Source organism: Mangifera indica, chromosome 8 (assembly GCF_011075055.1).
Source record: "Mangifera indica cultivar Alphonso chromosome 8, CATAS_Mindica_2.1, whole genome shotgun sequence".
NCBI lineage: Eukaryota > Viridiplantae > Streptophyta > Magnoliopsida > Sapindales > Anacardiaceae > Mangifera > Mangifera indica.
In genome coordinates, this window is record NC_058144.1 from 145,753 (window position 1) to 169,321 (window position 23,569).

The 23,569-nt window shown below is 35.9% G+C and overlaps 4 protein-coding genes across 7 annotated transcripts; 2 read left to right on the forward strand and 2 right to left on the reverse strand.

Annotated features, from left to right (window-relative positions):
* Positions 1–1,545: 1,545 nt before the first annotated feature.
* Positions 1,546–9,362, forward strand: LOC123222847 (eukaryotic translation initiation factor 4G-like). Of its 4 annotated transcripts, XM_044645833.1 has the most exons (11): positions 1,546–1,792; positions 1,988–2,213; positions 2,313–2,440; positions 2,565–2,714; positions 2,874–2,929; positions 3,022–3,078; positions 3,285–4,365; positions 4,495–4,616; positions 4,712–7,767; positions 8,527–8,721; positions 8,798–9,362. In XM_044645833.1, exons 2-11 carry the CDS (start codon positions 2,038–2,040, stop codon positions 9,126–9,128), a joined length of 5,352 nt encoding a protein of 1,783 aa, XP_044501768.1. In that variant the 5' UTR covers positions 1,546–1,792; positions 1,988–2,037; the 3' UTR covers positions 9,129–9,362. The 4 variants fall into 4 exon arrangements, with proteins under 4 accessions (XP_044501768.1, XP_044501765.1, XP_044501767.1 ...); XM_044645830.1 differs by having other exon boundaries at positions 3,285–4,616; XM_044645832.1 differs by having other exon boundaries at positions 1,994–2,213; positions 3,285–4,616.
* Positions 9,363–10,801: 1,439 nt separating this feature from the next.
* On the forward strand, positions 10,802–12,335 carry LOC123222851 (60S ribosomal protein L37a). Its single transcript, XM_044645838.1, has 5 exons — positions 10,802–10,956; positions 11,401–11,440; positions 11,754–11,842; positions 11,957–12,039; positions 12,126–12,335. Exons 1-5 carry the CDS (start codon positions 10,954–10,956, stop codon positions 12,187–12,189), a joined length of 279 nt encoding a protein of 92 aa, XP_044501773.1. The 5' UTR covers positions 10,802–10,953; the 3' UTR covers positions 12,190–12,335.
* Positions 12,336–12,842: 507 nt separating this feature from the next.
* On the reverse strand, positions 12,843–15,904 carry LOC123222848 (alsin homolog). Its single transcript, XM_044645834.1, has 3 exons — positions 14,689–15,904; positions 13,771–14,032; positions 12,843–13,451 (listed from the first exon to the last, which is right to left on the reverse strand). The coding sequence occupies exons 1-3, from the start codon at positions 15,711–15,713 to the stop codon at positions 13,272–13,274; spliced, it is 1,467 nt and encodes a 488-aa protein (XP_044501769.1). The 5' UTR covers positions 15,714–15,904; the 3' UTR covers positions 12,843–13,271.
* Positions 15,905–18,470: 2,566 nt separating this feature from the next.
* LOC123222850 (putative casein kinase II subunit beta-4) lies at positions 18,471–22,004 on the reverse strand. Its single transcript, XM_044645836.1, has 5 exons — positions 21,479–22,004; positions 20,371–20,589; positions 19,707–19,816; positions 19,452–19,617; positions 18,471–19,198 (listed from the first exon to the last, which is right to left on the reverse strand). Exons 1-5 carry the CDS (start codon positions 21,714–21,716, stop codon positions 19,068–19,070), a joined length of 864 nt encoding a protein of 287 aa, XP_044501771.1. The 5' UTR covers positions 21,717–22,004; the 3' UTR covers positions 18,471–19,067.
* Positions 22,005–23,569: the final 1,565 nt, after the last annotated feature.

Below are 23,569 nucleotides of genomic sequence, written 5' to 3' on the forward strand. Positions count from 1 at the left end.
AAAATTATCATTTCATTTATAAATTTAAAATCTAAAAAAATTATATTATTTCATCATTTAATTTAGAAAACTCATATTTAACTCCATGATTAAACTTTAAAAATTTAATTTTTTCTTTTTTCAAGTTTCATATCCAGTGGTTTAAAGAATCGATTGACGATCGAAAAGAAACAAAGATTTTCTTCAACAAAGGATGATGAAACATCATCTAGATTAGGAAAACTCGACGAAAAACGATGTTTCGTCACATCGTCTATAAGCGACGATGAAACATTATCCTTTATCGTCGCTTCTAGATGACGTGACAAACGATAATGAAACATTGTCGTTTGTCAAGTTTTCAGACAACAAATGATGACTTGTCGTCTTTCGTTGTCACGTCTAAATAGTTGTCTTTCATAGTTAGATATAAAAGATAAATGGAAAGTGTCGATTATCAGTCAGAATGATAGTGGTCAGAGAAAAAAAAAAACCTTAAAGATGAAATATAAACATTTAAAATTTTGAGAATGTGTTGAAGTTTAGTTTTTAAAACCTAGGGTGGGAATAATATAAATTTCAAAATTTTAGAGTTTAGAGATAAAATGATGATTTTACTTCTACTCTTAACTAAAAATTTGGATAATAATTAGTTTATAAGTAAATATTTAAGTTTTTTATTTGTCGTAAATATGATTTTGAGATTAGAATAAAATGTAAGTGAAAAATAACCCTTTTCCTGTTTTTATAAACAAATATGGTAGAGTATAAGAGTTACTTGTTTTACTATCTCATCTATGAAAATATAACAACAATTTTAAAATTGTATTATTATTATTATTATTATAATATTAAGTAAACCACCCAACTTACGGGATTGCCAGTGAACATGTGATGGAACTGACAAGTAATTTTAAGGATGTAATCTTCAGTCTCCAGTATCAATTGGAAATGTAACTTCAAATCTAATTTTAGGAAACCAAATTGTCATAAGCTGGTTAGGATTGCGAATTTCAAACCTTTTGATTTCCAGGACTTAGTGATGGCTATCCTTGGACCAATCCAATGTCTTCACAAATCACGACGAAATTCAGGGAAACATCTCCTATTGTGACTTTGCTTTGACGAAGAACTTAGTTTCTACCATGCAACTGGATTCCACGTTTAAAAATATAAACTTATGATGTGATATGACTTTAGACTCAATTTTTATGACTCTCTTAAGAGGTGATTCTTCTCTCAAGCTTCCCTAGATAGATGTAATGTATCATGCTTAATTCCCGCATCAAACAAAAAGTATGGTATAAATTCATGAGCCCAAAAATCAATTCATCCATTAATTATTTATTTGAATTGGGTTTGGGCCTCTATAACGCATATTATGGAAATAGGCATATCCCTTTCTTACCAAAAAATTAACCCAATGAATTCAGCCCAACTATCTGAAACAATACGCCAACGAAAAGTGGAATGTCGTTGCGACGGCGCGTGGCTCAGAATACATGTTAAAAAAAAAAGAAAAAGAGGATCCAGATTAGCTTAGTAGTGACTGCCAGTGTAAGGGCAGGTGGGTAAGGCAGTAAAAGTGAAAAACCAAATGCGCGACCCATTCGATTTCGATCTCCTAAAAAACCTACGTTTTGACCACCATTTTCTTGATCAGTTTGTTAATAATTTACCCTCCTCTTTCTCTTCCATTTACCAACAGAACTTGTTTCTCCAATAAATATATATTATTTATTTTCGTTTTGAATTTTTTCATCTTCTCTTCTCTCTTCCCCGCTCCCTCGCCCTCTCTCTGTATCTGAGTACTGTAAGTAATGTTCACCCATTTAAAACCCTAATTCTATCGCTCTTCACTGTTCACTCTAACTGCTCTCCCTCTATGCACACTAACTATTTCTCAATCAAACCCTAAACTTCATTACATATTTATATATTGCTATCTATAATATTTATCATTTAAAAATCTTTCTTTTTGATGTGTGGATCTGTATTGTTTGTTTAGTTGCAGAGGAAAGCTAAACGATTCAAGGAATTATTTGACTGTAGGGATTTATGTCCTTCCATCAATCAAGGTCCGATAGAAGCGAGACACAGTATCGAAAATCAGGACGATCCGCCGGTTCAAATCAGCAGCGGACCTCCTCAGGCTCTTACGGTAAGGGCTCTGGCGGTGGGCCCGCCCCTTCACCGTCTATTTCCTTTTCTCCGTCGCTTTCCTCCAATCGCAGGTACATCTTTTTTTAATCTCGATTTTCGTTCTCCAATTACGGTTTCCATCACTATAATATTAAATTAGGGTTTGATTTTTATGGGATTGTCAATGATAGTTTTAAGAAGTCTCACAATGCACAAGGAGGTCAATCTAGGGTAAACGTGCCAACTGTCAATGCTAGTAGCAATGCTTCTGCATCGCGAAATATTCAGAATGGTGCACCTTTACAACCTCGGTTACGTGGTATGATTCCCATTAAGAAAATAACTATTTTGCTGATCTCTTACATCAGGAATTCTTTTAAATTGTGGATAAGATATACAGAAGTGAAACCATACCTGATTTTCTGAATCCATATTTACTATAGGAACAGCTGATGTACTGGTTGGTAGTGGTGCTGCCAAGCATGTTGAATCGCCCACCACTCAGAGTGGCACCCAAGCTGTTCCAAAGGCTCCAATTTCTCAACCTTCCTCCATGAATTCTGACCATACTGGACCTGCGAATCAATCAAAGGGTATTCTTTTATTTTATTTTTTCACCTGTGTGCTTAGTGTACTAGTTGCTTAAAGTATCAGTTAATAATGAGAGTGCTGCTATCTATTGCAACTTTGTATAATGTGTAACTCCAATGATCTTTCTGAATGTATGCTTACTTGTTCAACTTGTGGCTTAGGTCAGGGAGATGCATCCAAGGAATTCCATTTTCAGTTTGGCTCGATTGGGATGCAGGTAACTTTATATTACTTTTACAACTTATCTAAAGGGAAAACTTCATAGGATCAAATGATTGTTAAATTCAATAATAATTATATTATTTTTAGATTCCAGCTCGAACTAGTTCAGCTCCCCCAAATTTGGATGAGCAGAAATGTGATCAGGTATGTTCATTTTCTTTCTAAAGTGTCATTCAGTTATTTTCGCAATATAATCATAGGTTGAAGGATATTAATTTACTTCTTTTGTGTCTGGATGAGATTTTACCTGCAAATATATCCTGACGTTAATGCTCAGATAGTTATAGTTTATTGGACTTCTTATGTTTGATGCTTGAATCATGAAGTTAATTGTTACATTTGATTTGCAGGCACGCCATGACGCTTGCAGATCAGTGCAAACACAATCTGTCCCTAAGCAGCAGTTACAGAGCAAGGATGCTAGTGCTACCGATCAATCTAGTACTGGGGAAGTTCAACAAGTGATGAAACCCAAAAAGGAAGTACCAGTGTTGCATGCTCCCACTTCAAATCAAACACAGAAGCCTTCTGTTCTTCCTATGCCAATGCCTTCTATGCAAATGCCATTTCACCAACAGCAAGTATCCATGCAGTTTGGTGGGCATAGACCACAAATGCAATCTCAGAATGTAACAGGCACCTCCCTTCAATTGCCACTCCCCATTGCATTACCCATGGGAAGCGGTCAGCAGCATATGTTTGTTCCAGGTCTCCAACCGCATCCAATGCAGCCTCAGGGAATCATGCATCAGGGACAGGGCCTAAATTTCACAGCTCATATGGGTCCTCCCCAGCTAGGCAATATGGGAATTGGCATTACATCACATTACCCCCAACAGCAGGGAGGAAAATATGCTGGTCATCGTAAGACCATAGTGAAGATTACGGATCCGGAGACACATAAGGAGGTCAGACTTGATGAACGAATGGACACTCATACAGATAGTGGGGTTTCAGCCCCTAGGTCTCACACAAACATTCCTCAATCCCAGCCAATTCAAACATTTTCACCTGCTCATCAGATCAATTGTTATTCCAGTTCGTTCAATCATGGTTCCATGTATTTTCCGACTCCAGGTTCTCTACCATTAATGAGTAGCCAGATAACTCCCAATTCTCAGGCACCAAGATATAACTATACTGTTGGCCAGGGTCCCCCTAATGTATCATTCATTAATCCAACAACCATAGGCTCCTTGCCAGTTAGCAAAACTGGGATTCCAATGCCTTCTGTTGTGGAACCACCAAACTCAGATCATTCTCGTGATGAGCATAATATAATTTATTCTGCTCCTTCAGGAACTGTACAGGTGACAGTTAAACCAGCCAAAGTATCTGTTGGAGAAAAGGTTGCTGACTCTTCTCTTTCTGTTATCTCACCCGCTGTTGGAAAGGGTGGTTTGTCAAAACCATCAAGGCCGTCTGGGGAAGGTAGTGGATCATCAGTTTCTACGTCATTGCCGGCAGCTACTAAACAGTCTCTGGCAGTTTCTCCTGCTGCCTCTACTGACAACCTGACAACTAATTCTGTGTCCTCTTGTTCAACTGCTCCATCTGCAGAGCCTGCACCTGTTGCTACCAATGTGGAAGGCAGAACAACGGAAAGCTTGAGTAGGTTGAACTCTAACAAGGATCATCAAAAGAAGCCTGCCAGAAAAGAACTGATTCATTCACAGCAGGAGGTAATGCTGTTGTGTTGCGTTTACTTTTCAAGTACAATTTCTATTATAACCTTGTATGGTGCATTATTCCGTGAATTCTAAATCTATCTTTGCAGGTTGGTGTATCTACTTCAACATCAAGCTTGGTTTTGCGAGCTTCAGAACATGGTATATCTTCCAGCAGTAAAGTTTCTGATTCTGTAAAAACAAAAACAAATCCTATTACAACAACAACTAGTGAAGTTTTGTCAGAACTAACCAGAGAATTGGTTTCAACTTTTGAGGCTCCTGAATCAAAGTCTGAAATTTCTAGTGCTGCAAACAGCGATAATTTCTTGGATGCTGTTCAAAATGCTAATATGAAGCCTGGTGAACGTTCTTCACACGAATACTTGATAACAGAACGAGCAGAAGAGACATTGTCAGAAAGGTCCAAGAAAGATATTAATAGCCTTGATATTTCTCCTGAACCACTTACTTCAAAATCTGCCAATCTTGATGACCAAACTCAACAGGAATCTGTGTTGAAGACAGCGGCTACCAGCAATGAGGTTTCAATGGTTGCAACTGTTGAGGAGAAGTTTGATGAACCTGCAAGTTATTGCACAGAAGGTGGCACTGGCAGGGTATCTGATAACATGTCTATCTCTGGAGCCATGGGTTCAGCAGATGTTGAAAGTTTGCATGTTAATATGACATCAAGTGTGGATACCTTGTCAAGCAGAAGTAGTGCAATAGATGAAAACTCTGCTCACCCTTCAACCACAGAAACTCCAGAAGAAATGATGAGAAATGAAAGGGAAAGTCTTGAGAACAGGGGGGCTGGATTGGTGTCAGTTCCAGCATCTGGTTTCAAGGATAAGCCTGTACTGGAATTAACTGGGTCAAAGAGCACTACTTCTGGAGGAAAGAAGAAGAGGAAAGAAATTCTTCAGAAAGCAGATGCTGCTGGGACAACTTCTGATCTCTACATGGCTTATAAGGGTCCTGAAGAGAAGAAAGAGGTTGGCATTCCTTCAGAAACTGCTGACAACTCTTCTACTGTTATAAATTTAAAGCAGTCGTCTGTGGATGCTGTAGCAAGTGAGAAGATTGTGCAGATCAAAACGGAGCCTGACGATTGGGAAGATGCTGCTGACATCTCCACACCTAAATTAGAACCTTCAGGTGTTGGGGAACAGTCTTCGAGACCGTTGGTGCAAAATGAGGACAATGGAGATGGTAACCTGGGAAAGAAGTACTCCAGAGATTTCCTCCTGAAATTTTCTGAGCATTGTACTGATCTTCCAGAGGGATTTGAGATTGCATCTGATATTGCAGAGGTCATGATGGGTGCTAATATCAGTGTCTCTCATCTTGTTGATCGTGATTCATACCCTAGTCCTGGAAGAACAATGGATAGGCTGACTGGGGGACCTCGAATGGATCGTCGTGGTAGTGTTATTGTTGACGACGACAGGTGGGGTAGAATAACTGGTCCAAGTTTGGCGAGGGATATGCGTCTAGATGTTGGTTATGGAGGTAACGCAGGATTTCGACCTGGCCAAGGAGGCAACTACGGTGTTCTAAGGAATCCACGAGCTCAGATGCCTGTGCAGTATGGTGGAGGGATCTTATCTGGACCAACACAATCCATGGGTCCTCAGGGTGGGATGCAAAGAAATAGTCCTGATGCTGACAGGTGGCAACGTGCTACTAATTTCCAGCAGAAGGGTTTAATTCCTTCTCCAACTCCATTGCAGGTCATGCACAAAGCAGAGAAGAAGTACGAAGTTGGTAAAGTGACCGATGAGGAAGAAGCTAAAAAGCGGCAGTTGAAAGCTATTCTGAACAAACTAACACCTCAGAACTTTGATAAACTTTTTGAGCAAGTAAAAGGTGTAAACATTGACAATGCTGTCACTCTCACTGGTGTCATTTCTCAAATTTTTGATAAAGCTTTAATGGAGCCAACATTCTGTGAGATGTATGCTAACTTTTGCTTTCATCTTGCTGGAGAGTTGCCTGATTTTTGTGAAGACAATGAAAAGATTACTTTTAAGAGATTGTTGCTGAACAAATGCCAAGAGGAATTTGAGAGAGGGGAGAGAGAGCAAGAAGAAGCTAACAAAGCTGACAAAGAAGGTGAGATTAAGCAGTCTGATGAGGAAAGAGAAGAAAAGAGAATTAAGGCTCGAAGAAGGATGCTTGGTAACATTAGGCTGATTGGTGAATTGTACAAGAAGAAAATGTTGACTGAGAGAATAATGCATGAATGTATCCAGAAGTTGCTGGGTCAGTATGAGAGTCCTGATGAGGAAGATGTTGAAGCGTTGTGTAAATTGATGAGCACAATTGGGGAGATGATAGACCATCCCAAAGCCAAAGAGTATATGGATGCATATTTTGACAGGATGGTGAAGTTGTCCAACAATTTGAAGTTATCTTCTAGAGTTAGGTTTATGTTGAAGGATGCAATTGAGTTGAGGAATAATAAGTGGCAGCAAAGGAGGAAGGTTGAAGGGCCAAAAAAGATTGAGGAGGTGCACAGAGATGCTGCTCAAGAAAGGCAAGCTCAAACCAGTAGGCTTTCCAGAGGTTCCAGTATGAATTCTTCATCAAGACGGGCACCTCCAGATTTTGGTCCTAGATCAGCTATGTTGTCTTCCCCAACTTCTCAGATGGGCAGTTTTCGTGGATTGCCCTCTCAAAGTCGTGGTTATGGCGTTCAAGATGTACGAATGGATGATAGACAATCTTATGAGTCTAGGGTGGTAGCTCCCTTGCCTCAAAGACCTATAGGTGATGATTCAATTACTTTGGGGCCCCAAGGTGGTCTTGCCAGACGAATGTCTAGTGTTGGTGAACCTAGAATAACAACTGCTGGTTTGAATGGTTTCAGTTCTTTGTCAGAGCGAACTGCTTATGGTTCTAGGGAGGATCTAATGCCAAGATATCATCCAAATAGATTTGCAGGCCCAACTACTTCTGATCAAATGAGTGCTCAAGAGCATAGCATGAATTATGCTAATCGTGATACAAGGACCCCAGATCAAAGTTTTGAAAGGCCTCTTGCAACTTCGCTGCCCACACTAGGCCAGGGACAAGCTTCAACTGAAAATGCTCCATCCGAAGTGCGGCGAGAAGAATGCCTGAGAGATATGTCCTTGTCAACAATTAAAGAATTTTACAGGTACATCATTATCTATATGCTTGCTTATCTATATATCTGTTGACTGTATCTTTTATGAGCATTAAGTTTATATTGAATATTATGTATACATATCTTTATTAAAGTACTTGATTTCTTTCATGGGAGTCAGAGCTTCACTTATGTTTAGTCAAAGTTAGAAATCTGTCCTTGACTAAATGTGCATGTCAGTAAGTAGGAGTTTTGATAATTGTACTTCATGGTGTCTGATTTAGTGTAAAATTATCCCATTATTATTTTCTTGTGTTTTTACCATATGCTGCTAATCTTGCTGTATAATGAAAAGATAAGATATAGAATGTTATGGTCTCAATTTAGAGCACACATTGGCCGGGAGGCCAGATGGTTTGTTCTGCATCTAGAATGGCTTCCTCTGGGGCATCAGTGATGGGAATTTTGAGTTTTTCTTACTTTCCCATTCACTTGAATTGGAATGGTGTTTTGACCATGTTTCATTTTGATCAAATGAAAGTTTTTTGGCTTGCGTTCTGGTCCTTTTTTATGATTGACCTTTTTGGGATATTTGGCTTACCCTATGTATGGTTCTTTTGTTTGTTTTGTCAAACCTTTTCTTTAGTGGACTGCTAGCAAAGGAAACTAGAATAGCAGAGTCTCAACTTTGAACAGGACTTCCTGATAACTAGTAATTTTACACAGCTGAACAAGAAAATGATTTATGATAATTAGTTGGAATATTTTGGAAAGTCTGTTCACAGTTGCTACTTTTCCTCGATTTTTCAGTGCCAGGGATGAGAAAGAAGTTGCTTTGTGCATTAAAGGTTTGAATTCCCCAAGCTTCCATCCTTCAATGGTCTCTCTCTGGATTACAGACTCTTTTGAGAGGAAGGACATGGAACGGGATCTTTTGGCTAAGCTTCTTGTTGATCTTGCAAAATCTCCAGACAGCATGTTAAGGCCAGTTCAGCTTATGGAAGGGTAGGAAATATTTGTAGTGTTAATCATTCATGCAATGTATTGCAGAAAAATAATTAATTTTATTTCCATTGGGCAGGTTTGAATCTGTTCTCTGTAACTTGGAGGATGCAGTAAATGACGCCCCAAAAGCAGCAGAATTTTTAGGCCGTATTTTTGGGAAAGTCGTTCTTGAAAATGTGATACCCTTGAGAGACATAGGGCGGTTGTTGTATGAAGGAGGAGAGGAGCCAGGACGTCTTCTTCAAATTGGGCTTGCAGGTGATGTTCTTGGTAGCATATTAGAGAGTATTAAATCAGATAAAGGAGAAGCTGTGTTAAACGAGATTCGAATGAGCTCCAATTTGTGGTTGGAGGATTTCCGGCATCCAGACCCTAACAGATCAAAGATATTAGAAAAATTTATTTAGAGATAGTGATGCTGATTGTACCTTGTTAGAAGAAATTAATCTACATTGCTTTTAGGGTACTTATTAATTTGCGAAAATATCTTTCTTATTTGGTGGGGTGGAGTGGGGTGAGGTGGGTGGGATATGTATGGCAGCAATATAGGGTTTTCCTTCTCCATGCCTTAATATTATTTCTTCAAAATATCTACTGCAATTATGAAAAGGGTTCAATTCAGCATCAAAATCATTTGTTGATGTTGCTGTCTATTTTCTTCTGTGATTGAATCTCATTACCTACCTTGTGTGATGATGATCGAACATCAGGTAGTTTTGATATTCTAGGGTATATGGACATTCCTTACTATTACTTTCCCCCATATATTGTAAAGCTGTATGGAATTGGCTGACAAGTTGTGATTAGGAAGACTTTCACGAAGTTTGATTGGCCTATTCAAATAGTATTGGCGTGTGGAATTCAGGTAAAGAATCTGCATGAGTAGCATTAACAGGTATGGTTGGTTGATATCATGTCAATAATACAATATATATAATCTGTCATATGCTGTAACAGTTAGACAGGTTCATACCAATGGCCTTTTTTATCCTTGTGCAGATTGACAGTTGGTGTTTCATACAACCTTCTCTGTTAAAGGTACATCCAAAGCTTTAATATCAAACAAAAACTTGCATCTCTAGTTTCAGTTCAATCAGAAGATCTAAGGCTCTGAAATTTAGCTTAAACACTGTTTCAGTCTTTTGTTAAATTGTGATTGAATGATTTTGGTTATATCTCATGAAAGGCAGGGGCACCATATGTATTGTCAGTGTTGGAATGACATTGTCCAGCAAGTGATGGCACCAGTAGAGGTGATCTTTGACAGAGCCTGATGAATTGAAATGCGTATAACCAATTAACACAAACAAACCATTTCTACAAATAAATTTGTATTAATATTAGATTATGAGAGACTGATATATTGTGCAGTGCACTCCTGTTTCAAACAAGAATGTAAGTAATAATATTGGTAAATCAAGCATCAATAATAGCCTGGAGCTTAACAGAGGTGGCATTCCTCCTATCATCAGCAATCATACCTCAATAGGACATAAAGTTTGATCATATCCATAAGCTTCATCTCCACTGTGATTAAATTGCTGTGAACCATGACCTGAAACCAGAATAGGGAAACAACAGGGAGTCTCCAGTTGTGCAGGTTGAGAACCTTGCACATGCCATTGCCATTTGCCATCCTTATGTTGGAAATTTCCAAGGAAAGAAGAATAATAAAAGCAGAAATAATCATCCACGAGATGACGACTCTGATGAAGGGTCAATTTCTCAACAGATTTAAAGTTCAGCACAAGTTCAGATTGTAATTGATTTATAGTTTTTTAAAATTTTCTATTAAATTTATTTTTCTCATCTAATTATATTAATTTTATTATTATAATAAAAAAATTTTAACATTTGTTATCAGAAAATTAACAAAATGCGAACCCATTTATGGTTAATGATTATTAAAATAATAATTTAAAATTCCAAAAATTATTTTGATTTTTATATCTGATAATTCAAAACATACTATTCAATTAATTCTAATTAATTTTAATTTAATAGTTTGTTACAATTGAGCGGGTTCTAAAGGCCCAGTGTGATACGGGCCAATAGAATTCATAACAAGCCAGAGGATGGGTCGGGTCCTAGGGCAAAATCTGAGTGAAGGTTGAATGTTTTGGTAGTATATATATGTGCGGCGCGATAACGATTCAGATCATTTGGGTGGCCTCTTTGTTCGGCTGAGTGAGATTTCTAGGGTTCTGGTCTGCTTCTCCAAACACATCCAAAATGGTAACCCCTTCTCTCTGTGTTAGTGGAATAAATTCAATCCATCTATGTTGAACTTATGAATTATTTAGGTTCTTTTTTTTTTCATTGCACAAAATTAACTAGGTTTATAATTTGTTATTGCCTTTGAAAGAGTTGTGACATCTCGCATCTCTCTGAATATTAATTTTGATAACTCTACTAGATTCAACTGTGATATTTTGTTGAAAGAAAAAGAAACAAATATATACAATTCAAGTTCTGTTCATGGTCAGAGCTGGTTATTTGTTTTTGGCTAGTATATGTATTTTTGTTGTTTATGTTATATTATTGGAAAACCCCACGAATGGTCGTATTGATTTTTCATTGATAGTATTTTTTCTTCGTTTTTTTTTTAAATGCCTGAAGTTTTTCTTTAAGGTGCTAGTGAATATTGCTAATAGATACTTAATTTTGTATCTCATACAGACTAAGAGAACCAAGAAGGCCGGAATTGTCGGGAAGTATGGTAAGTGTTGAACATAGTTTTACGTTCCTTTTATATGTTTGGAATGTCGATTTAGTGGTGTAGGAAAGATATCAAAATGGTAAATTAAATTCAGTTTGGTTATTTGCCCTTCAAGTATGAGATGATATTATTAAAATTTGTCGTAGTAACTTTGTCAAGAAAGGTGTTTTTGCTAACCCCTTTTCATTTCTTTACCGTGTGGTTGTTGATTCAAGTTTTTAGGTATCTTCTATGTTCTCTTGGTTAAGATGCTTGTCTTTTCTACCTGTGTGACTTTGGGAAATTGGGCTTTTTAAACATTTTCTTATTTCAGGTACCCGTTATGGTGCTAGTCTGCGCAAGCAGATTAAAAAGATGGAGGTCAGTCAACACAGCAAGTACTTCTGCGAGTTCTGTGGGAAGGTAATAATATCGGTACCTTTTCCTCTGCAATCTCATCTCAAACCAGGTTCATAAGTTTTTTTTTCTCTTTCGCTCTTTGATGTGTTTGATCGGATGAACTCTTATTTGTTACAGTATGCAGTGAAGAGGAAGGCTGTTGGAATCTGGGGTTGTAAAGACTGTGGCAAGGTTAAGGCAGGAGGTGCTTACACTTTGAAGTAAGAAATACTCCTACTTTGATACTCAGGTACTTGTATTTACAGGTACAATAGTTCTAATATTTGTTCCTTGTATCTTTGGCCAGCACTGCAAGTGCCGTGACTGTCAGGAGCACCATCCGTAGGCTGAGGGAGCAGACTGAGAGTTAATTTTATTGCTGAATGTTTTGCTTTTGATATGTCATTGGACTCTATTTTTTGGTTCTAGATGTTCTGAACAGAATTCTTACTCCTGGTTATTGGTTTTAGAGCTATGTTGTTTGAATCTAGTTGAATCAAATTTTGGTGTTAGTATACTGCTTCTGGTGTGGTATGGTTAATATAGGACTTATTAATGTGCATCTATATATTTTAGCTAGATGAATGTTAGTTACTGATCGAGGATATTGATTGCAGTGGACTATAGTTTATTAGCTTCCTTAATAATCAAGTTGATGAATGTCTTAATCTGAAAGCTGTAAAGTTTGTCTGTTTTGAGGACATGTTCTGCAATATACGAATGAAGGTTTGGCAAATAATGCGTAAGTCAGATTGGAATCGTTATGCTTGAATAAAAGTGGTAATATGCTTCTGGCTTGACTGGATTGCACAAGTTGTAGGATTTCTGGTCAAAAGTGTACATAGATTATTATACCTCACAGGGTTTTCAAACGCGAATCATACTGGCCAGTTGGAGTTGGATCTGAATCTGGAGGCAAGCCTTTAGTTTGGCCACAATGTGCGTAGGGTATGTGATTAACAGCTCTATAAACACATTTTTATACTAACCTGACTGCATTTCATTGTAAGAGCCAGACATATTATTATATGAACATGACTATATTTCATTGTAAGCGCCAGAACCAATAGTTCAAATACAACAAAAGCTGGGTCGAGGTTCTTTTACCAGGGCTCCAGCATTTACGTTACATCTAACTTTACAAAAATGAAGGAAAGATACAAAAGCAAATATAAACTAGCCATGGTAAACAATTACCTCTGCCCGCTCTCTCTCTCTCTCTCCCTATTTTTGAAGGAATCCAACTTGAGTATACATGACGTTAAAAAGGACTAACTAAGATATGATCCTCTCAAACTGTCTCCCTCCTTAACAAGCAACAAATAATGTAGAACCTCACATTTTCCACCATTTAATAAGCATAAGACTCCGGCAAGAAGAAAATGCGTCAGCCACTGTCCTACTGCTGAAACCTTACCTAACTCTATTCATAATGAAGCCCTTCATGACAGTCTCACACAACTGGAATAGGGTTGTTGTCTTTATTATTATTATGATCCATTTGTTTCTGGACAGCCTTAACAGCTGCCACCCTAGCTGCATTTGCTGCCCTGTTGGCAGCTGCTACTGCCCTATTAACCCTCTCATCTACCTTGGCCACATCATAAGCTCTTTCTGCTGCTCGTCGTGCTTCCTGATTGTTAATCAAAATTTATTAGAAAGAGCTGAATAATTACATATGGGCTGGTAATCCAGTATAAACCAGTAATGTTTAACTCCTGCAATTTTCTTCTAGCAAGCCCAAGGTGCTTTATAAATAAAAAAATTTTAACATATATAATGAATGTCTATCTTCTACCACAATAAAATGCTAAAAGAAAATATAAATGCAAAACTGAAGATATCCAATAGTAGCATCTTAGAAATTTATGAGTTACAATTGTAGCTAACAATGTATGCCCTAACACTAGCAGAAGTATTGAATATTATTTAAGCTATAAAAAGTTAAATACCTGCACTGCATTAAGCACTTTGGAATGATTAACAGCGACAGGACAAACAGGCTGAGTGGTGTTCTGTGTACTTGGAATATCCAGAATTCCATTTTGCCAGTGACCAGATTGGGTTTCCCCATTTCTAAATGTGTACATTCCAAGCCCCTGTCTTCTTCCCTCATGCCATGCCCCTTCATACCGATGCCCATTGGCAAAACGATAAACACCAAACCCATGCATCTTGTCTGCAAAATATTCTCCAGCATATGTGTCTCCATTTCTGTAAAAGAAAATTACATTGTTGGAAGCCAATAAGTCAAGAAAAGAATCAAATAATCTTATGTATTAACATACACAACCACTGTCCATAGCTGCAAATAACATTATGTATTAATATACAATAATTATCCATCCATAACTGCAAATAAGGATAAGCTTCCCATTGTAATACAGGAGAGACAATGGTATTACTCCTAATAACTTAGGCCATGTGGACAAACATAAGTCCATTAGGGTCATAACATGGAAAATGGAAATGCAAAGTAATAATAATTTACAACTCCAGGAAATATAATGACAGCATCATTTTACTAGCCAAATCCCAAAAAACTTAGGAAAGGCTAGATTTGGTAGCAATAATTTGACTATTTCAAATTACAATAGTTAGCTCAAACATCAAAAATCCAATTATTGTTTACCAATGTGTAGGGCGATCAACTATGCGTTTTGAATTAAAAAACACCCCAAAATTCAGTACAAAGTATCCGACAATGCAAATTACTAACCTGCAATACACATTTGAAAGACCAACACATCTAGCACGTACCATTCAAAGAAATCTAATACCTAAGTTTAAAACGAAATAACACAACCAAATCCAAAAATAACAAAATTGCGGCAATTAAAAAGGGTAAAAAACAGAAAGAAGAGTTTAACCTGAAATGGTAATGGCCAAGGCCGTGCTTGACACCCCACTTGAATTCCCCAACATAACGACTTCCATCCTCACAAGTATGAACTCCACAACCATGACTCTGACCATTAGACCACTCTCCTCCATAAACATCTCCAGTATAAAACCTGTACACACCAAATCCATGCCTAAGTCCCTGCCTATATTGGCCCCTATAACGGCTCCCTCTTGCCCAAGTCTCAACTCCATACCCATCATATTTTCCATCAATCCAGTCCCCCTCATATCTCCCACTCATGTAATAATAATACACTCCACTCCCTGAGCATTTCCCCTTGTGATATTCACCCTCATACACGTCTCCGTTGCTATAAACCTGCACCCAGAACCCAGAATTTACCCTTTTGTCCAATTTGGAGCGTGACCCAATTGACCAAAACACAGGTAAAGGGGGTTTAGATATTATAGGAGATGATGCAAGCTTTAAAGGGAAAGAACGAGCGAAGAACAAGCGAATTGAAGGTAATCGAGGGAGTGCGAGATTTAGAGAGAATAACAAGGCTGCTGAAAAGGCAAAAGCCGATAGAAAATCAAGAAAAAACGAATGACTAGGATGCGAAACCAAGAAATAGAAAAAGGGAAGAGACAATAAAAGGATTAAACGGAGATGAACTCTAAGACGACGAAGGTGTTTAAAACGACGAAGAAAACGAAACGCAGCGGATTTGGCAGCAATTGGAAGGGAAATAAAATTTTGATTCTGTGGGTCAGAATTGAATTGAGGATTCAACTGATACAAAGTTGGGGATTTAGAAAGAGACGAAGAATGGTGAGGACGTTTATAAGGAGACGGAGAAGGTGTAATAGGATCATTTTGAATCAAAATCTGAGGAATTCCTTGTAAAGCAGTCGTCGTGGTTTCAGATGAAGATTGATGCTTCTGATGAATATTTGAAGGGAAAACAAATAGAGGGGGAGTAGGGTTAAAATCGGAAGAGACGCCACTGCTTTCTTTTCCGATCTGTACTTCTGATTTCTTCTGATGCATTACATAACCAGACCAAACCCGATACAAACAGACAAACAAACTTTAAATCTCGATCGATGGATAGATGAATCAAGTCAATCAAATCTGTGTTGAAACTCAGAAAGATAATTGAGAGTTTTTGTATATAAATAGAAAGGGGGTTTAGAGTTTAGAAGAGCGAGCGGCCTCTGCGTGGAGTTTATGGTAATCAACAACTCACAATTTTCAAACCACTCTTCTTAACTCTAAACTAGGGATTTCCTTCCTAATCTACCCTTGTTTTTTAATTTTATTTACTTATTCATGCCATTTTCTTTTTTTTTTTAAATATTAATTAACTTTAAAAATTTTATAATTTTATAATTTAAAATTTAGATAGATGTTTTCTTTTTTTTAATTCTGTCAGGGCACTGAATTTTTTTTTTTTTTGAGTAGATTGTAATATCAAAATTTTTATTCAAGAAATTGAAATTTCAATTTAAAAAAAAAGACCAAAATTTTAATATTTTTATTAAAAAACTGAATAAAAATAATTAAAATTACTCGTTTGGTTTTGTTTTTAAAATCAATGTAAACAGTTTGATACTGTTGACCAAAAAAAGTAAAAGTTTAATTTTTTTATATAAAAATTTGAAAATTTAATCTATTTAATTAAAAAAATTTGTAAATTTAATCAATTCACTAAATAAAAAACAAAGTTTCTTCCATTCAATAAAAAAAAAAAATGATACATTAGTTCCTTAAAATGTTATTATCCCTTTAAGGCATTTGCTTGTAATAATAATTCATTTTTTATTATTGTTATTACATGTTTGTCAAATAATAAATAATCTCATATTATAATAATATTAAAAATATATATTGGTAATAAAATGAAATTTTGATATTTTTAATTTAATTGAATAATTTCATAATTTAATAGGATGACAAAAAAACTTCAAATATTATTAACATTAAAAATATTTAAAATAAATACTTAAAACATATTAGTTTAATCAATAATTTCAAAAAGTATCTAAGTAAAATAATATTTTATTTTTTTTACTTATAATTAAACACAATAATTATTTATTCATGTTAAATTTATAAAAAAAAAATCTATATCAAGTAAAATTTCAAATATTTTTTATGATAATATTTATTTTAATAAAATCATATATATAATTTTTATATACAAATAATAATATATTATTATATAATTAGTTTATTTTTTAATAAATGATTACTTTGTAGGACTAAACACAGCCTTAAAAAATTGAATAATTAAATCATGTTATACTACAATGTATTTTACAGAGGCTACAAGTCATACTACAATGTGATGACTAGAGCGAATTTTAATTCAAGGACTATGTAGTTTCCGATTGGCCAAAGGACTATTTTCCAACCAAATTTTAATACAAAGACAAATATATATTTATGAGATTTCAAAAACTTAAATGCTCGTCGATGAATTAACATCTCTTAAATTTTTTTGTTAATAACAAGAGAAATTTGTCATTTTACTTTTTATATTAAAAATATATAATTAATCTCATTTTTCTCTCTAAATTTTGAAAAGTAACACTTCACCCTGACCTCAAACTCTGAAAAAATGATATTTTACCCTCACAAACCCTTGGTGTTCTTGTCTTCTACAACGACAACTACATGGCAAAGGAGACGACCACATTCTCCACCCTTCTCTCTCTACCACGGTTGACGACATCCCACAATAGACGAAGACCAATCAACGACAAAAATTAAAGAGGAAGAAGCCTCGACCAATTTTTAGATTTATCGAATCAGCTCTAGATGAAACTTCTGTTGTGTGATTAGTCTTTGTCTAAAGTTGAATTGACAAAAAACGAAGCCAGTGTTGGAGAATTGAGGCTTCATTGCACTAGTGTTTCTGTCGTTGGAGAATTGAGATTTTATCTTCAATTTTTGTTGTCGGTTAATCTTTGTTTGTTGTGAAATGCCGTCGATTGTGATAGAGAGAGAAAAGAGGAGAATGGTGTTGTCTCCGTCACCATGTAGTTGTCATTTCCAAAGAGAAGAAAACCAAAGATTTAAGAGGGTAAAATATCACTTTTTCAAAATTTAATGTTAAGATAAAATATTACTTTTCAAAACTTAAGAAAAAAATAAGATTTATTATATATTTTTTAATATAAAAAGTAAAATGATAATTTTATCTTTATTTTTAACAAAAAATTTTAACCAATATTAGCCTATTAATTGATGTTTGAATTTTTTAAACTCCATAAATATATATTTATTTTTGCATTAAAACTTAAGTGAAAAACAGTCCTCCGCCTTTTTGAGTTTGTAATCTTATTGTACTTACCCATTAAAAAAAAAAGTAATGGCTGTAATTGTGATGAAAAATGAAGGGTTGTTTATATGGACTTGGGGAGAAGAAAGAAAGACAAAACCAAAGAGATTGACTAAGACTCTTTCAGCAGCAGCAGCATCATTTCCGGTTTAGACATAAGACAACCAAACACAAACAAAGCAATCAATAGAAGAATAATAAATAAGACGAAAATACCCTATTACATAATTCTTTTGATCTAGAATTCCAGATGCCGTCCTTACCACTTTTACACCTGCCCGTCAAATATTTTAATTCCTTTCTTTGAATATCACTATCACTCATAGTAATAATATTTTTATATACTGCATTCAAGATTCAATTCGATTCAAACCATTCAAATTTAAATATCTCAAACTGCCTATTAATTTGAATTAAATCCATATTATCTCGTAATTCTTCAATAAAATTGATATACAATGTAATCAAAATCAACTACTTCATTGGTCACTCCATAACAAGATTTTGTAAACAAAGTTACAGCTTCACTGGTACAATAGTATATAAAAGAATTATAACCTGGGAAAATTTATAGCCACAATACAAAACCGTTCCTATTTCTTTTCCCCTTCATGGACTTCAACTACTGTGCCTGCACATTGCTTCAGAAAAATTACATTCATAAAAGGAACAGTGCAGGCACAGGCACACAAGATTCTACACCCAAGATTTCAAAGTGCTACTGTCAAGGGCGTAACGCATACAAAAACAAAGACAAACAAAAAACAAGAACTACAACGAAAAACACTTCAAACAATCTTCAAAGCAGTGAAGGAAATAAGCTTACAATCACTGTTAAATTCAGGAATAAAATTTAAAGATGGGTATACCGTACCAGTAGGGAATCTAGCATTTTAAACATTTTCACTTTCAAATCAATTGTTGTACTTCCGAAACTACCCCGCTTTACCTCACTTGATTGGCCTTTCATGCTTCAACAGAAGCACGTGATCAATTTGAATGCCACTGCAGATGGACAAGAGGACATCTCAATGCAATTGCACCTGGCAACGCCCAACTCAGGGCTTGTGGAGCTTGAAACCAAAAACTCTTGGGGTATAACTCTGTGTTGCCTTTTGAGGCTTTAAGTGTCCATACGACATAAGAAATAGGTGAGGAAATGTAGTCCCAAAATATGCACCATCAATATCTTAGTGCGTCAAGGAAATTCCACCATGGAAATAAAATGCAAATATTAACAAAAGCATGTGTTATGCAAAGTAATATAACTTCTAACAGAAAGTTATAATAGAAATTTTAAAAATGACAACAGAAAACTACAATTTGAAAAAACTCATTAGCATGAAGAAAGATTCATAGTAAGAAAATTCAAAAGTAAGCATATGCAAGATAAATGAAATTTAACTTCAAAGGTAAAAGCAATTGAAACATTTGAAGGATACTGCCTTGGTATTTTGATCGAGGATAGTATATATCTTCACATTTTGGACAGTATATTTTAACAGTACTTGAACGAGGAATGTCTGATTGACCAACAGGAAGGCATGGTTGTCCACAGCAGTAAACTCTAGGACATCTACCAAAATCATAGTTTTTATACTTCTCTAACTGCAACCCAAAGCAACATTTTAACCACAAAGGGAAAATATGAATGAAGGAAAAAAGCAACATAAAGGCAATCTAACTCAGAAGTTTACCATAGCAGACATTCCCTTGCTGGTCAGTATATATCGGACATGAATGAGACCATACAACATTTCTGCTGCTGATTCCACCAATTCATTCTGTTCTTCAGTGAACATATCACCTGAAGAGTTTCACCACACAATATCCAGAAAGTAAGGATTATAGCAAAAAATAGATCAGTGAAATTTTAAAAGTGGGCTGGGAGAAGAGAGAGAGATAACTATGATACTATAGACACAAAAGAGATTATAAGTGAACACCTTTCATATCCTATATCTGGATCATAAACTACCTCAAATGATCTAAAGCCATTCCACACTAATAATTACAAAAGTCACATTGCACATAACCATGCACAACTGATTGTGCCTATTTATATAATATTCTAGGAATTTCAGGAGTCAGGTACCAAATGAAACATCATCAGAGGTCATAAATGACTGCAACAGCCCAAGAAAAACAGGCCAGATATCAAGAGCATGATGAGGAGAAATGAATAACATTGATTTATTTTGAAACAAACTTTCCACCATAATTTGTCTCTTTAACACATGATTCTTGAACACAGAAGTAAAATATTATGTGGCAGTTAAGAAACCAATGGACAAGGAAGCCCATTTAAAAATTGAACATTATTTTGATACAGAATCAGGGAAACTAAAGGTAAATGCTCACCATGAGAAGATTCAACATCCAATATTAGATCAAGAGCATAATCATAGTATGGAACTTGGCTGCTCAGTCCACAGAGATTAAAATCATCTTGGATGTATTCATCATCTATTTCACAGAAGAATTCGTTTCCTCTTAAATTACAAAACCATGAGATCCATGATGTGTCATCTCCATCTGAACCACTAACATCCGATCCTTCACTGTCTGTTTCAGATTCCTCTGCAGTCAATGCAGAGAAACAAATGATCAGCAGAAACATCAGACAAAGATTTCCAGACGATTAGCAGTAACAAACTAAAATCTGATTATTATAAGTAAAGCATATGTAAGGCAGATGCCAAGTTACATGAATTTTCAGATATGATAAGCATCCAACATGGTAACCCTGGGAAATGTAAATGTTTCCCCTTTTGAATAGATTTTCATGGACATAACCCCTGTAATGCTTGAGGTACAACATCTTAAATTATTACAATTGAACAATTTATTTGATACCAAAATAAACCAAAGATATAGCTGTTAAAAAGTTCCAGAAATAAGAATCACAGCCCGCTAATACAGCTATAATTAATTTCCAAAATAGACATAAGCGTGAGCCAGTACCAATCACCGCTTCATCAATTTACACCATTTAATTAGCTGTAACGGATAACATAGTAGTTAATGGGATTTCAGCAAATTTTCTATAAAGGAAAATTTCCTATTCAATCTAAACATGTTTTCCATAAATGTCAGATTATTCTATCGGCCATTTATCCAAGTAGTAACAGTCAAAACGCTCTATCTAAGGCTCTAGAAAGATATGCCACTCGCACTCTTTAAACTACCAAAAAGCACCCCACCCCCCCCCCCCCCCCCCCCCCCCCGGCCCACAAAAAAAAAAAAAAAAACTGGGACTCAGAACCTCAATCAATCTAAGATGCCATTTTCTACTCTAAAACAAAATCATTCAGATACTCCATGATCCCAGATCCCATGTACAAAATAAACCCCATAAAACAAAACACTAGAGATCAGCGGACGATAAACACAATATTCAAGTAAACAATCCATCCTTAAAAAAGAAATCCAGAAAAGTAAAGTGAGGAGTCAGTATAACTAAACTTACCATCTGAGCACTTGTTCTTGGCAATCGAAGCAGCGCGAGAATCGCGATGATCGAGCTGCGATTTACCGGTGGAAGTAGAGGGTACGGACAATCTGTCCTTATCCCTAGAAGTTAAGGCCCTAGAAGTGGAAGGGGAAGACTTCTCTAGGTGCTTATCCAGCGCATCATTTATACGCTTTCGATCCAAAGATCCACCTACAATCTCCGATTTTGCTCCACCTCCCCGATCTCTATACATAACTCCCCCAATTCTTTTCTTTTAATTTTAAAAACCCTAACTAAAAATTGTCGATATCAAAGATTCAATCTTCGATACTGAACACAATAATTAACCCTAGATTCGTAAACCGAAAATATGGGAATAATTATTTAACGGAAGTAGCGATGGATATGGAAGATGAAGATATGGAAGGAATAGTGAGTTTGCAGAGAGAGAGACGGAGAAAACAAAGGTGTTTGAGAGACTTAGAAAGGGGAAAACATAGACGAGCTCCTCCTAGGTCTCTCCGTTCTCATGTCTGATTTTGTTTCTTTACTCCTTTAATTTTCTTTTCCTTCTTGGGCCCAAAGCTTAGCTTGCCAATTGCCAAGTTCCACGGCCCAGGAAGGTAACAGCGCAACAGTGGCTGCTTCATTATTTGATTCTATCTAATGGTGACATTGACAGACCAAGTATTTAGTACTCAATTGGAAGCATCCAGCTAATATGCATAACAGACATAGAAATGGCCAAGGTCGATCCAAAGATCTTGGGCCTCATCTATTGAAATATTTGCTGCGTCACTCAACAAATGTAATTCGACGGGAGAACAAACACTTTCCTACCTTGGGTCAGTAAGTCAAAACTTGTTTGTAAAGCGAGGTATTAGAGGACCTTCACCTTTTATCTTTCTTCATTGGGAAGAACTCCTGAATTGAAGAATATCCAAGTCCAAGTCCAACTTATATCAGAATAACAAAATAAAGCTGCTCTTTGACTTGCTCATAATTGGCCTCAAATGTCTTCCCATTTGTTGAGAAGTGGACTAATGAATACGGTATGCATAGGCCTTTCTATATCGTTATTTTTCTCTTATTATATTCTAGTATAAGAGATTAGACAATTACCAATATTATTTTGTTTGAAGTGAAATGGCCAATGTTCTTGTATTCAACTGGGAATATTATGCAGATGCTAGGTGTAGCAGATATTGAAATGGTGAAGGAATAGAGCTTGTGCACGTCGTTGTGCTTAGAGAAGCCTTCTTATCCAGGTTCCAATACCAATATCACAGCGAAACCCCGAAGGATTTGCAATGGAATAAGTGATGCTTGCAAGATTCCACAAGCATATATGCCATTTGGTGCATGCAAGATTTTCTTTTCCTTTTCAAGGTTTGATTGTGAGTCTTCTGTGTGAATGCATGCAAATTCTTTTTCTAAATAGCGTTTTTATGCGATAGCAGATTTGAGAGAAGACAGACAGTTTCAGTTGGATTATCCTGGAGCATGTCTATTTCTACAGAACAGATAGGCATGCATGCACTACTAATGTGTTTTTGACTTATATACATTTTTGTGGCACTTGAAAACTTTATGATTTCTGTATTCTTTATTATACTTTGCTTTGACATGGGGGATTTCTTCACATTATATTCTGTCTTACTGATTTACATGTTAACAAGCAACTAATTAATTAAACTTGAAGGGCGTACCTGTGATTATGACACTGTTTCTGGGTCAAAACGCCCATATTCTTCAATTGTTAGTTTCACTGCCTGCTAAATCTTGCATACAGATTTGAAGAAAATGCCCTTTTCACGAGGGTGTTACATACATTGTGTTATAAATTGGGATCTGTATGGTTAAAGTGGGTTGAAAATATGAATAAAATGGCATCATACATACTATTTTGCTTTAGCTTTGGTGGAAATTAAATGGCTTGAACTTGAGCTCCGCTTGTTATTAGCTCGGGACAATTCACTCAACTGCATAATCACGAATATTTTGAATATGTAAAACACTTTTAACCTGCATCTGTTTTTGCTATTTGTCTTTTCACGCTTGTTATATCAAACTTTTTCCATGACAGTAGCATGTTACTGTTCACTG

What these genes read in the sequence shown, in the direction of transcription:
- LOC123222850 (XM_044645836.1), bottom strand. Translation starts at nt 21,716, where the DNA reads ATGTATAGAGATCGGGGAGGTGGAGCAAAATCGGAGATTGTAGGTGGA. An exon ending in CAAGAACAAGTGCTCAGATG is followed by an intron (nt 20,590 to 21,478) that starts GTAAGTTTAGTT and finishes CATTGACTGCAG; the next exon opens with AGGAATCTGAAACAGACAGT. An exon ending in TCGATCAAAATACCAAGGCA is followed by an intron (nt 19,199 to 19,451) that starts GTATCCTTCAAA and finishes TGACGCACTAAG; the next exon opens with ATATTGATGGTGCATATTTT.
- LOC123222851 (XM_044645838.1), top strand. An exon ending in CGGAATTGTCGGGAAGTATG is followed by an intron (nt 11,441 to 11,753) that starts GTAAGTGTTGAA and finishes TTCTTATTTCAG; the next exon opens with GTACCCGTTATGGTGCTAGT. An exon ending in GGAGGTGCTTACACTTTGAA is followed by an intron (nt 12,040 to 12,125) that starts GTAAGAAATACT and finishes ATCTTTGGCCAG; the next exon opens with CACTGCAAGTGCCGTGACTG.
- LOC123222848 (XM_044645834.1), bottom strand. Translation starts at nt 15,713, where the DNA reads ATGCATCAGAAGAAATCAGAAGTACAGATCGGAAAAGAAAGCAGTGGC. An exon ending in CTTGGCCATTACCATTTCAG is followed by an intron (nt 14,033 to 14,688) that starts GTTAAACTCTTC and finishes TTTCTTTTACAG; the next exon opens with AAATGGAGACACATATGCTG. An exon ending in AAGTGCTTAATGCAGTGCAG is followed by an intron (nt 13,452 to 13,770) that starts GTATTTAACTTT and finishes ATTAACAATCAG; the next exon opens with GAAGCACGACGAGCAGCAGA.
- LOC123222847 (XM_044645830.1), top strand. Translation starts at nt 2,038, where the DNA reads ATGTCCTTCCATCAATCAAGGTCCGATAGAAGCGAGACACAGTATCGA. An exon ending in ACCTGCGAATCAATCAAAGG is followed by an intron (nt 2,715 to 2,873) that starts GTATTCTTTTAT and finishes CTTGTGGCTTAG; the next exon opens with GTCAGGGAGATGCATCCAAG. An exon ending in ACAATTAAAGAATTTTACAG is followed by an intron (nt 7,768 to 8,526) that starts GTACATCATTAT and finishes TCGATTTTTCAG; the next exon opens with TGCCAGGGATGAGAAAGAAG.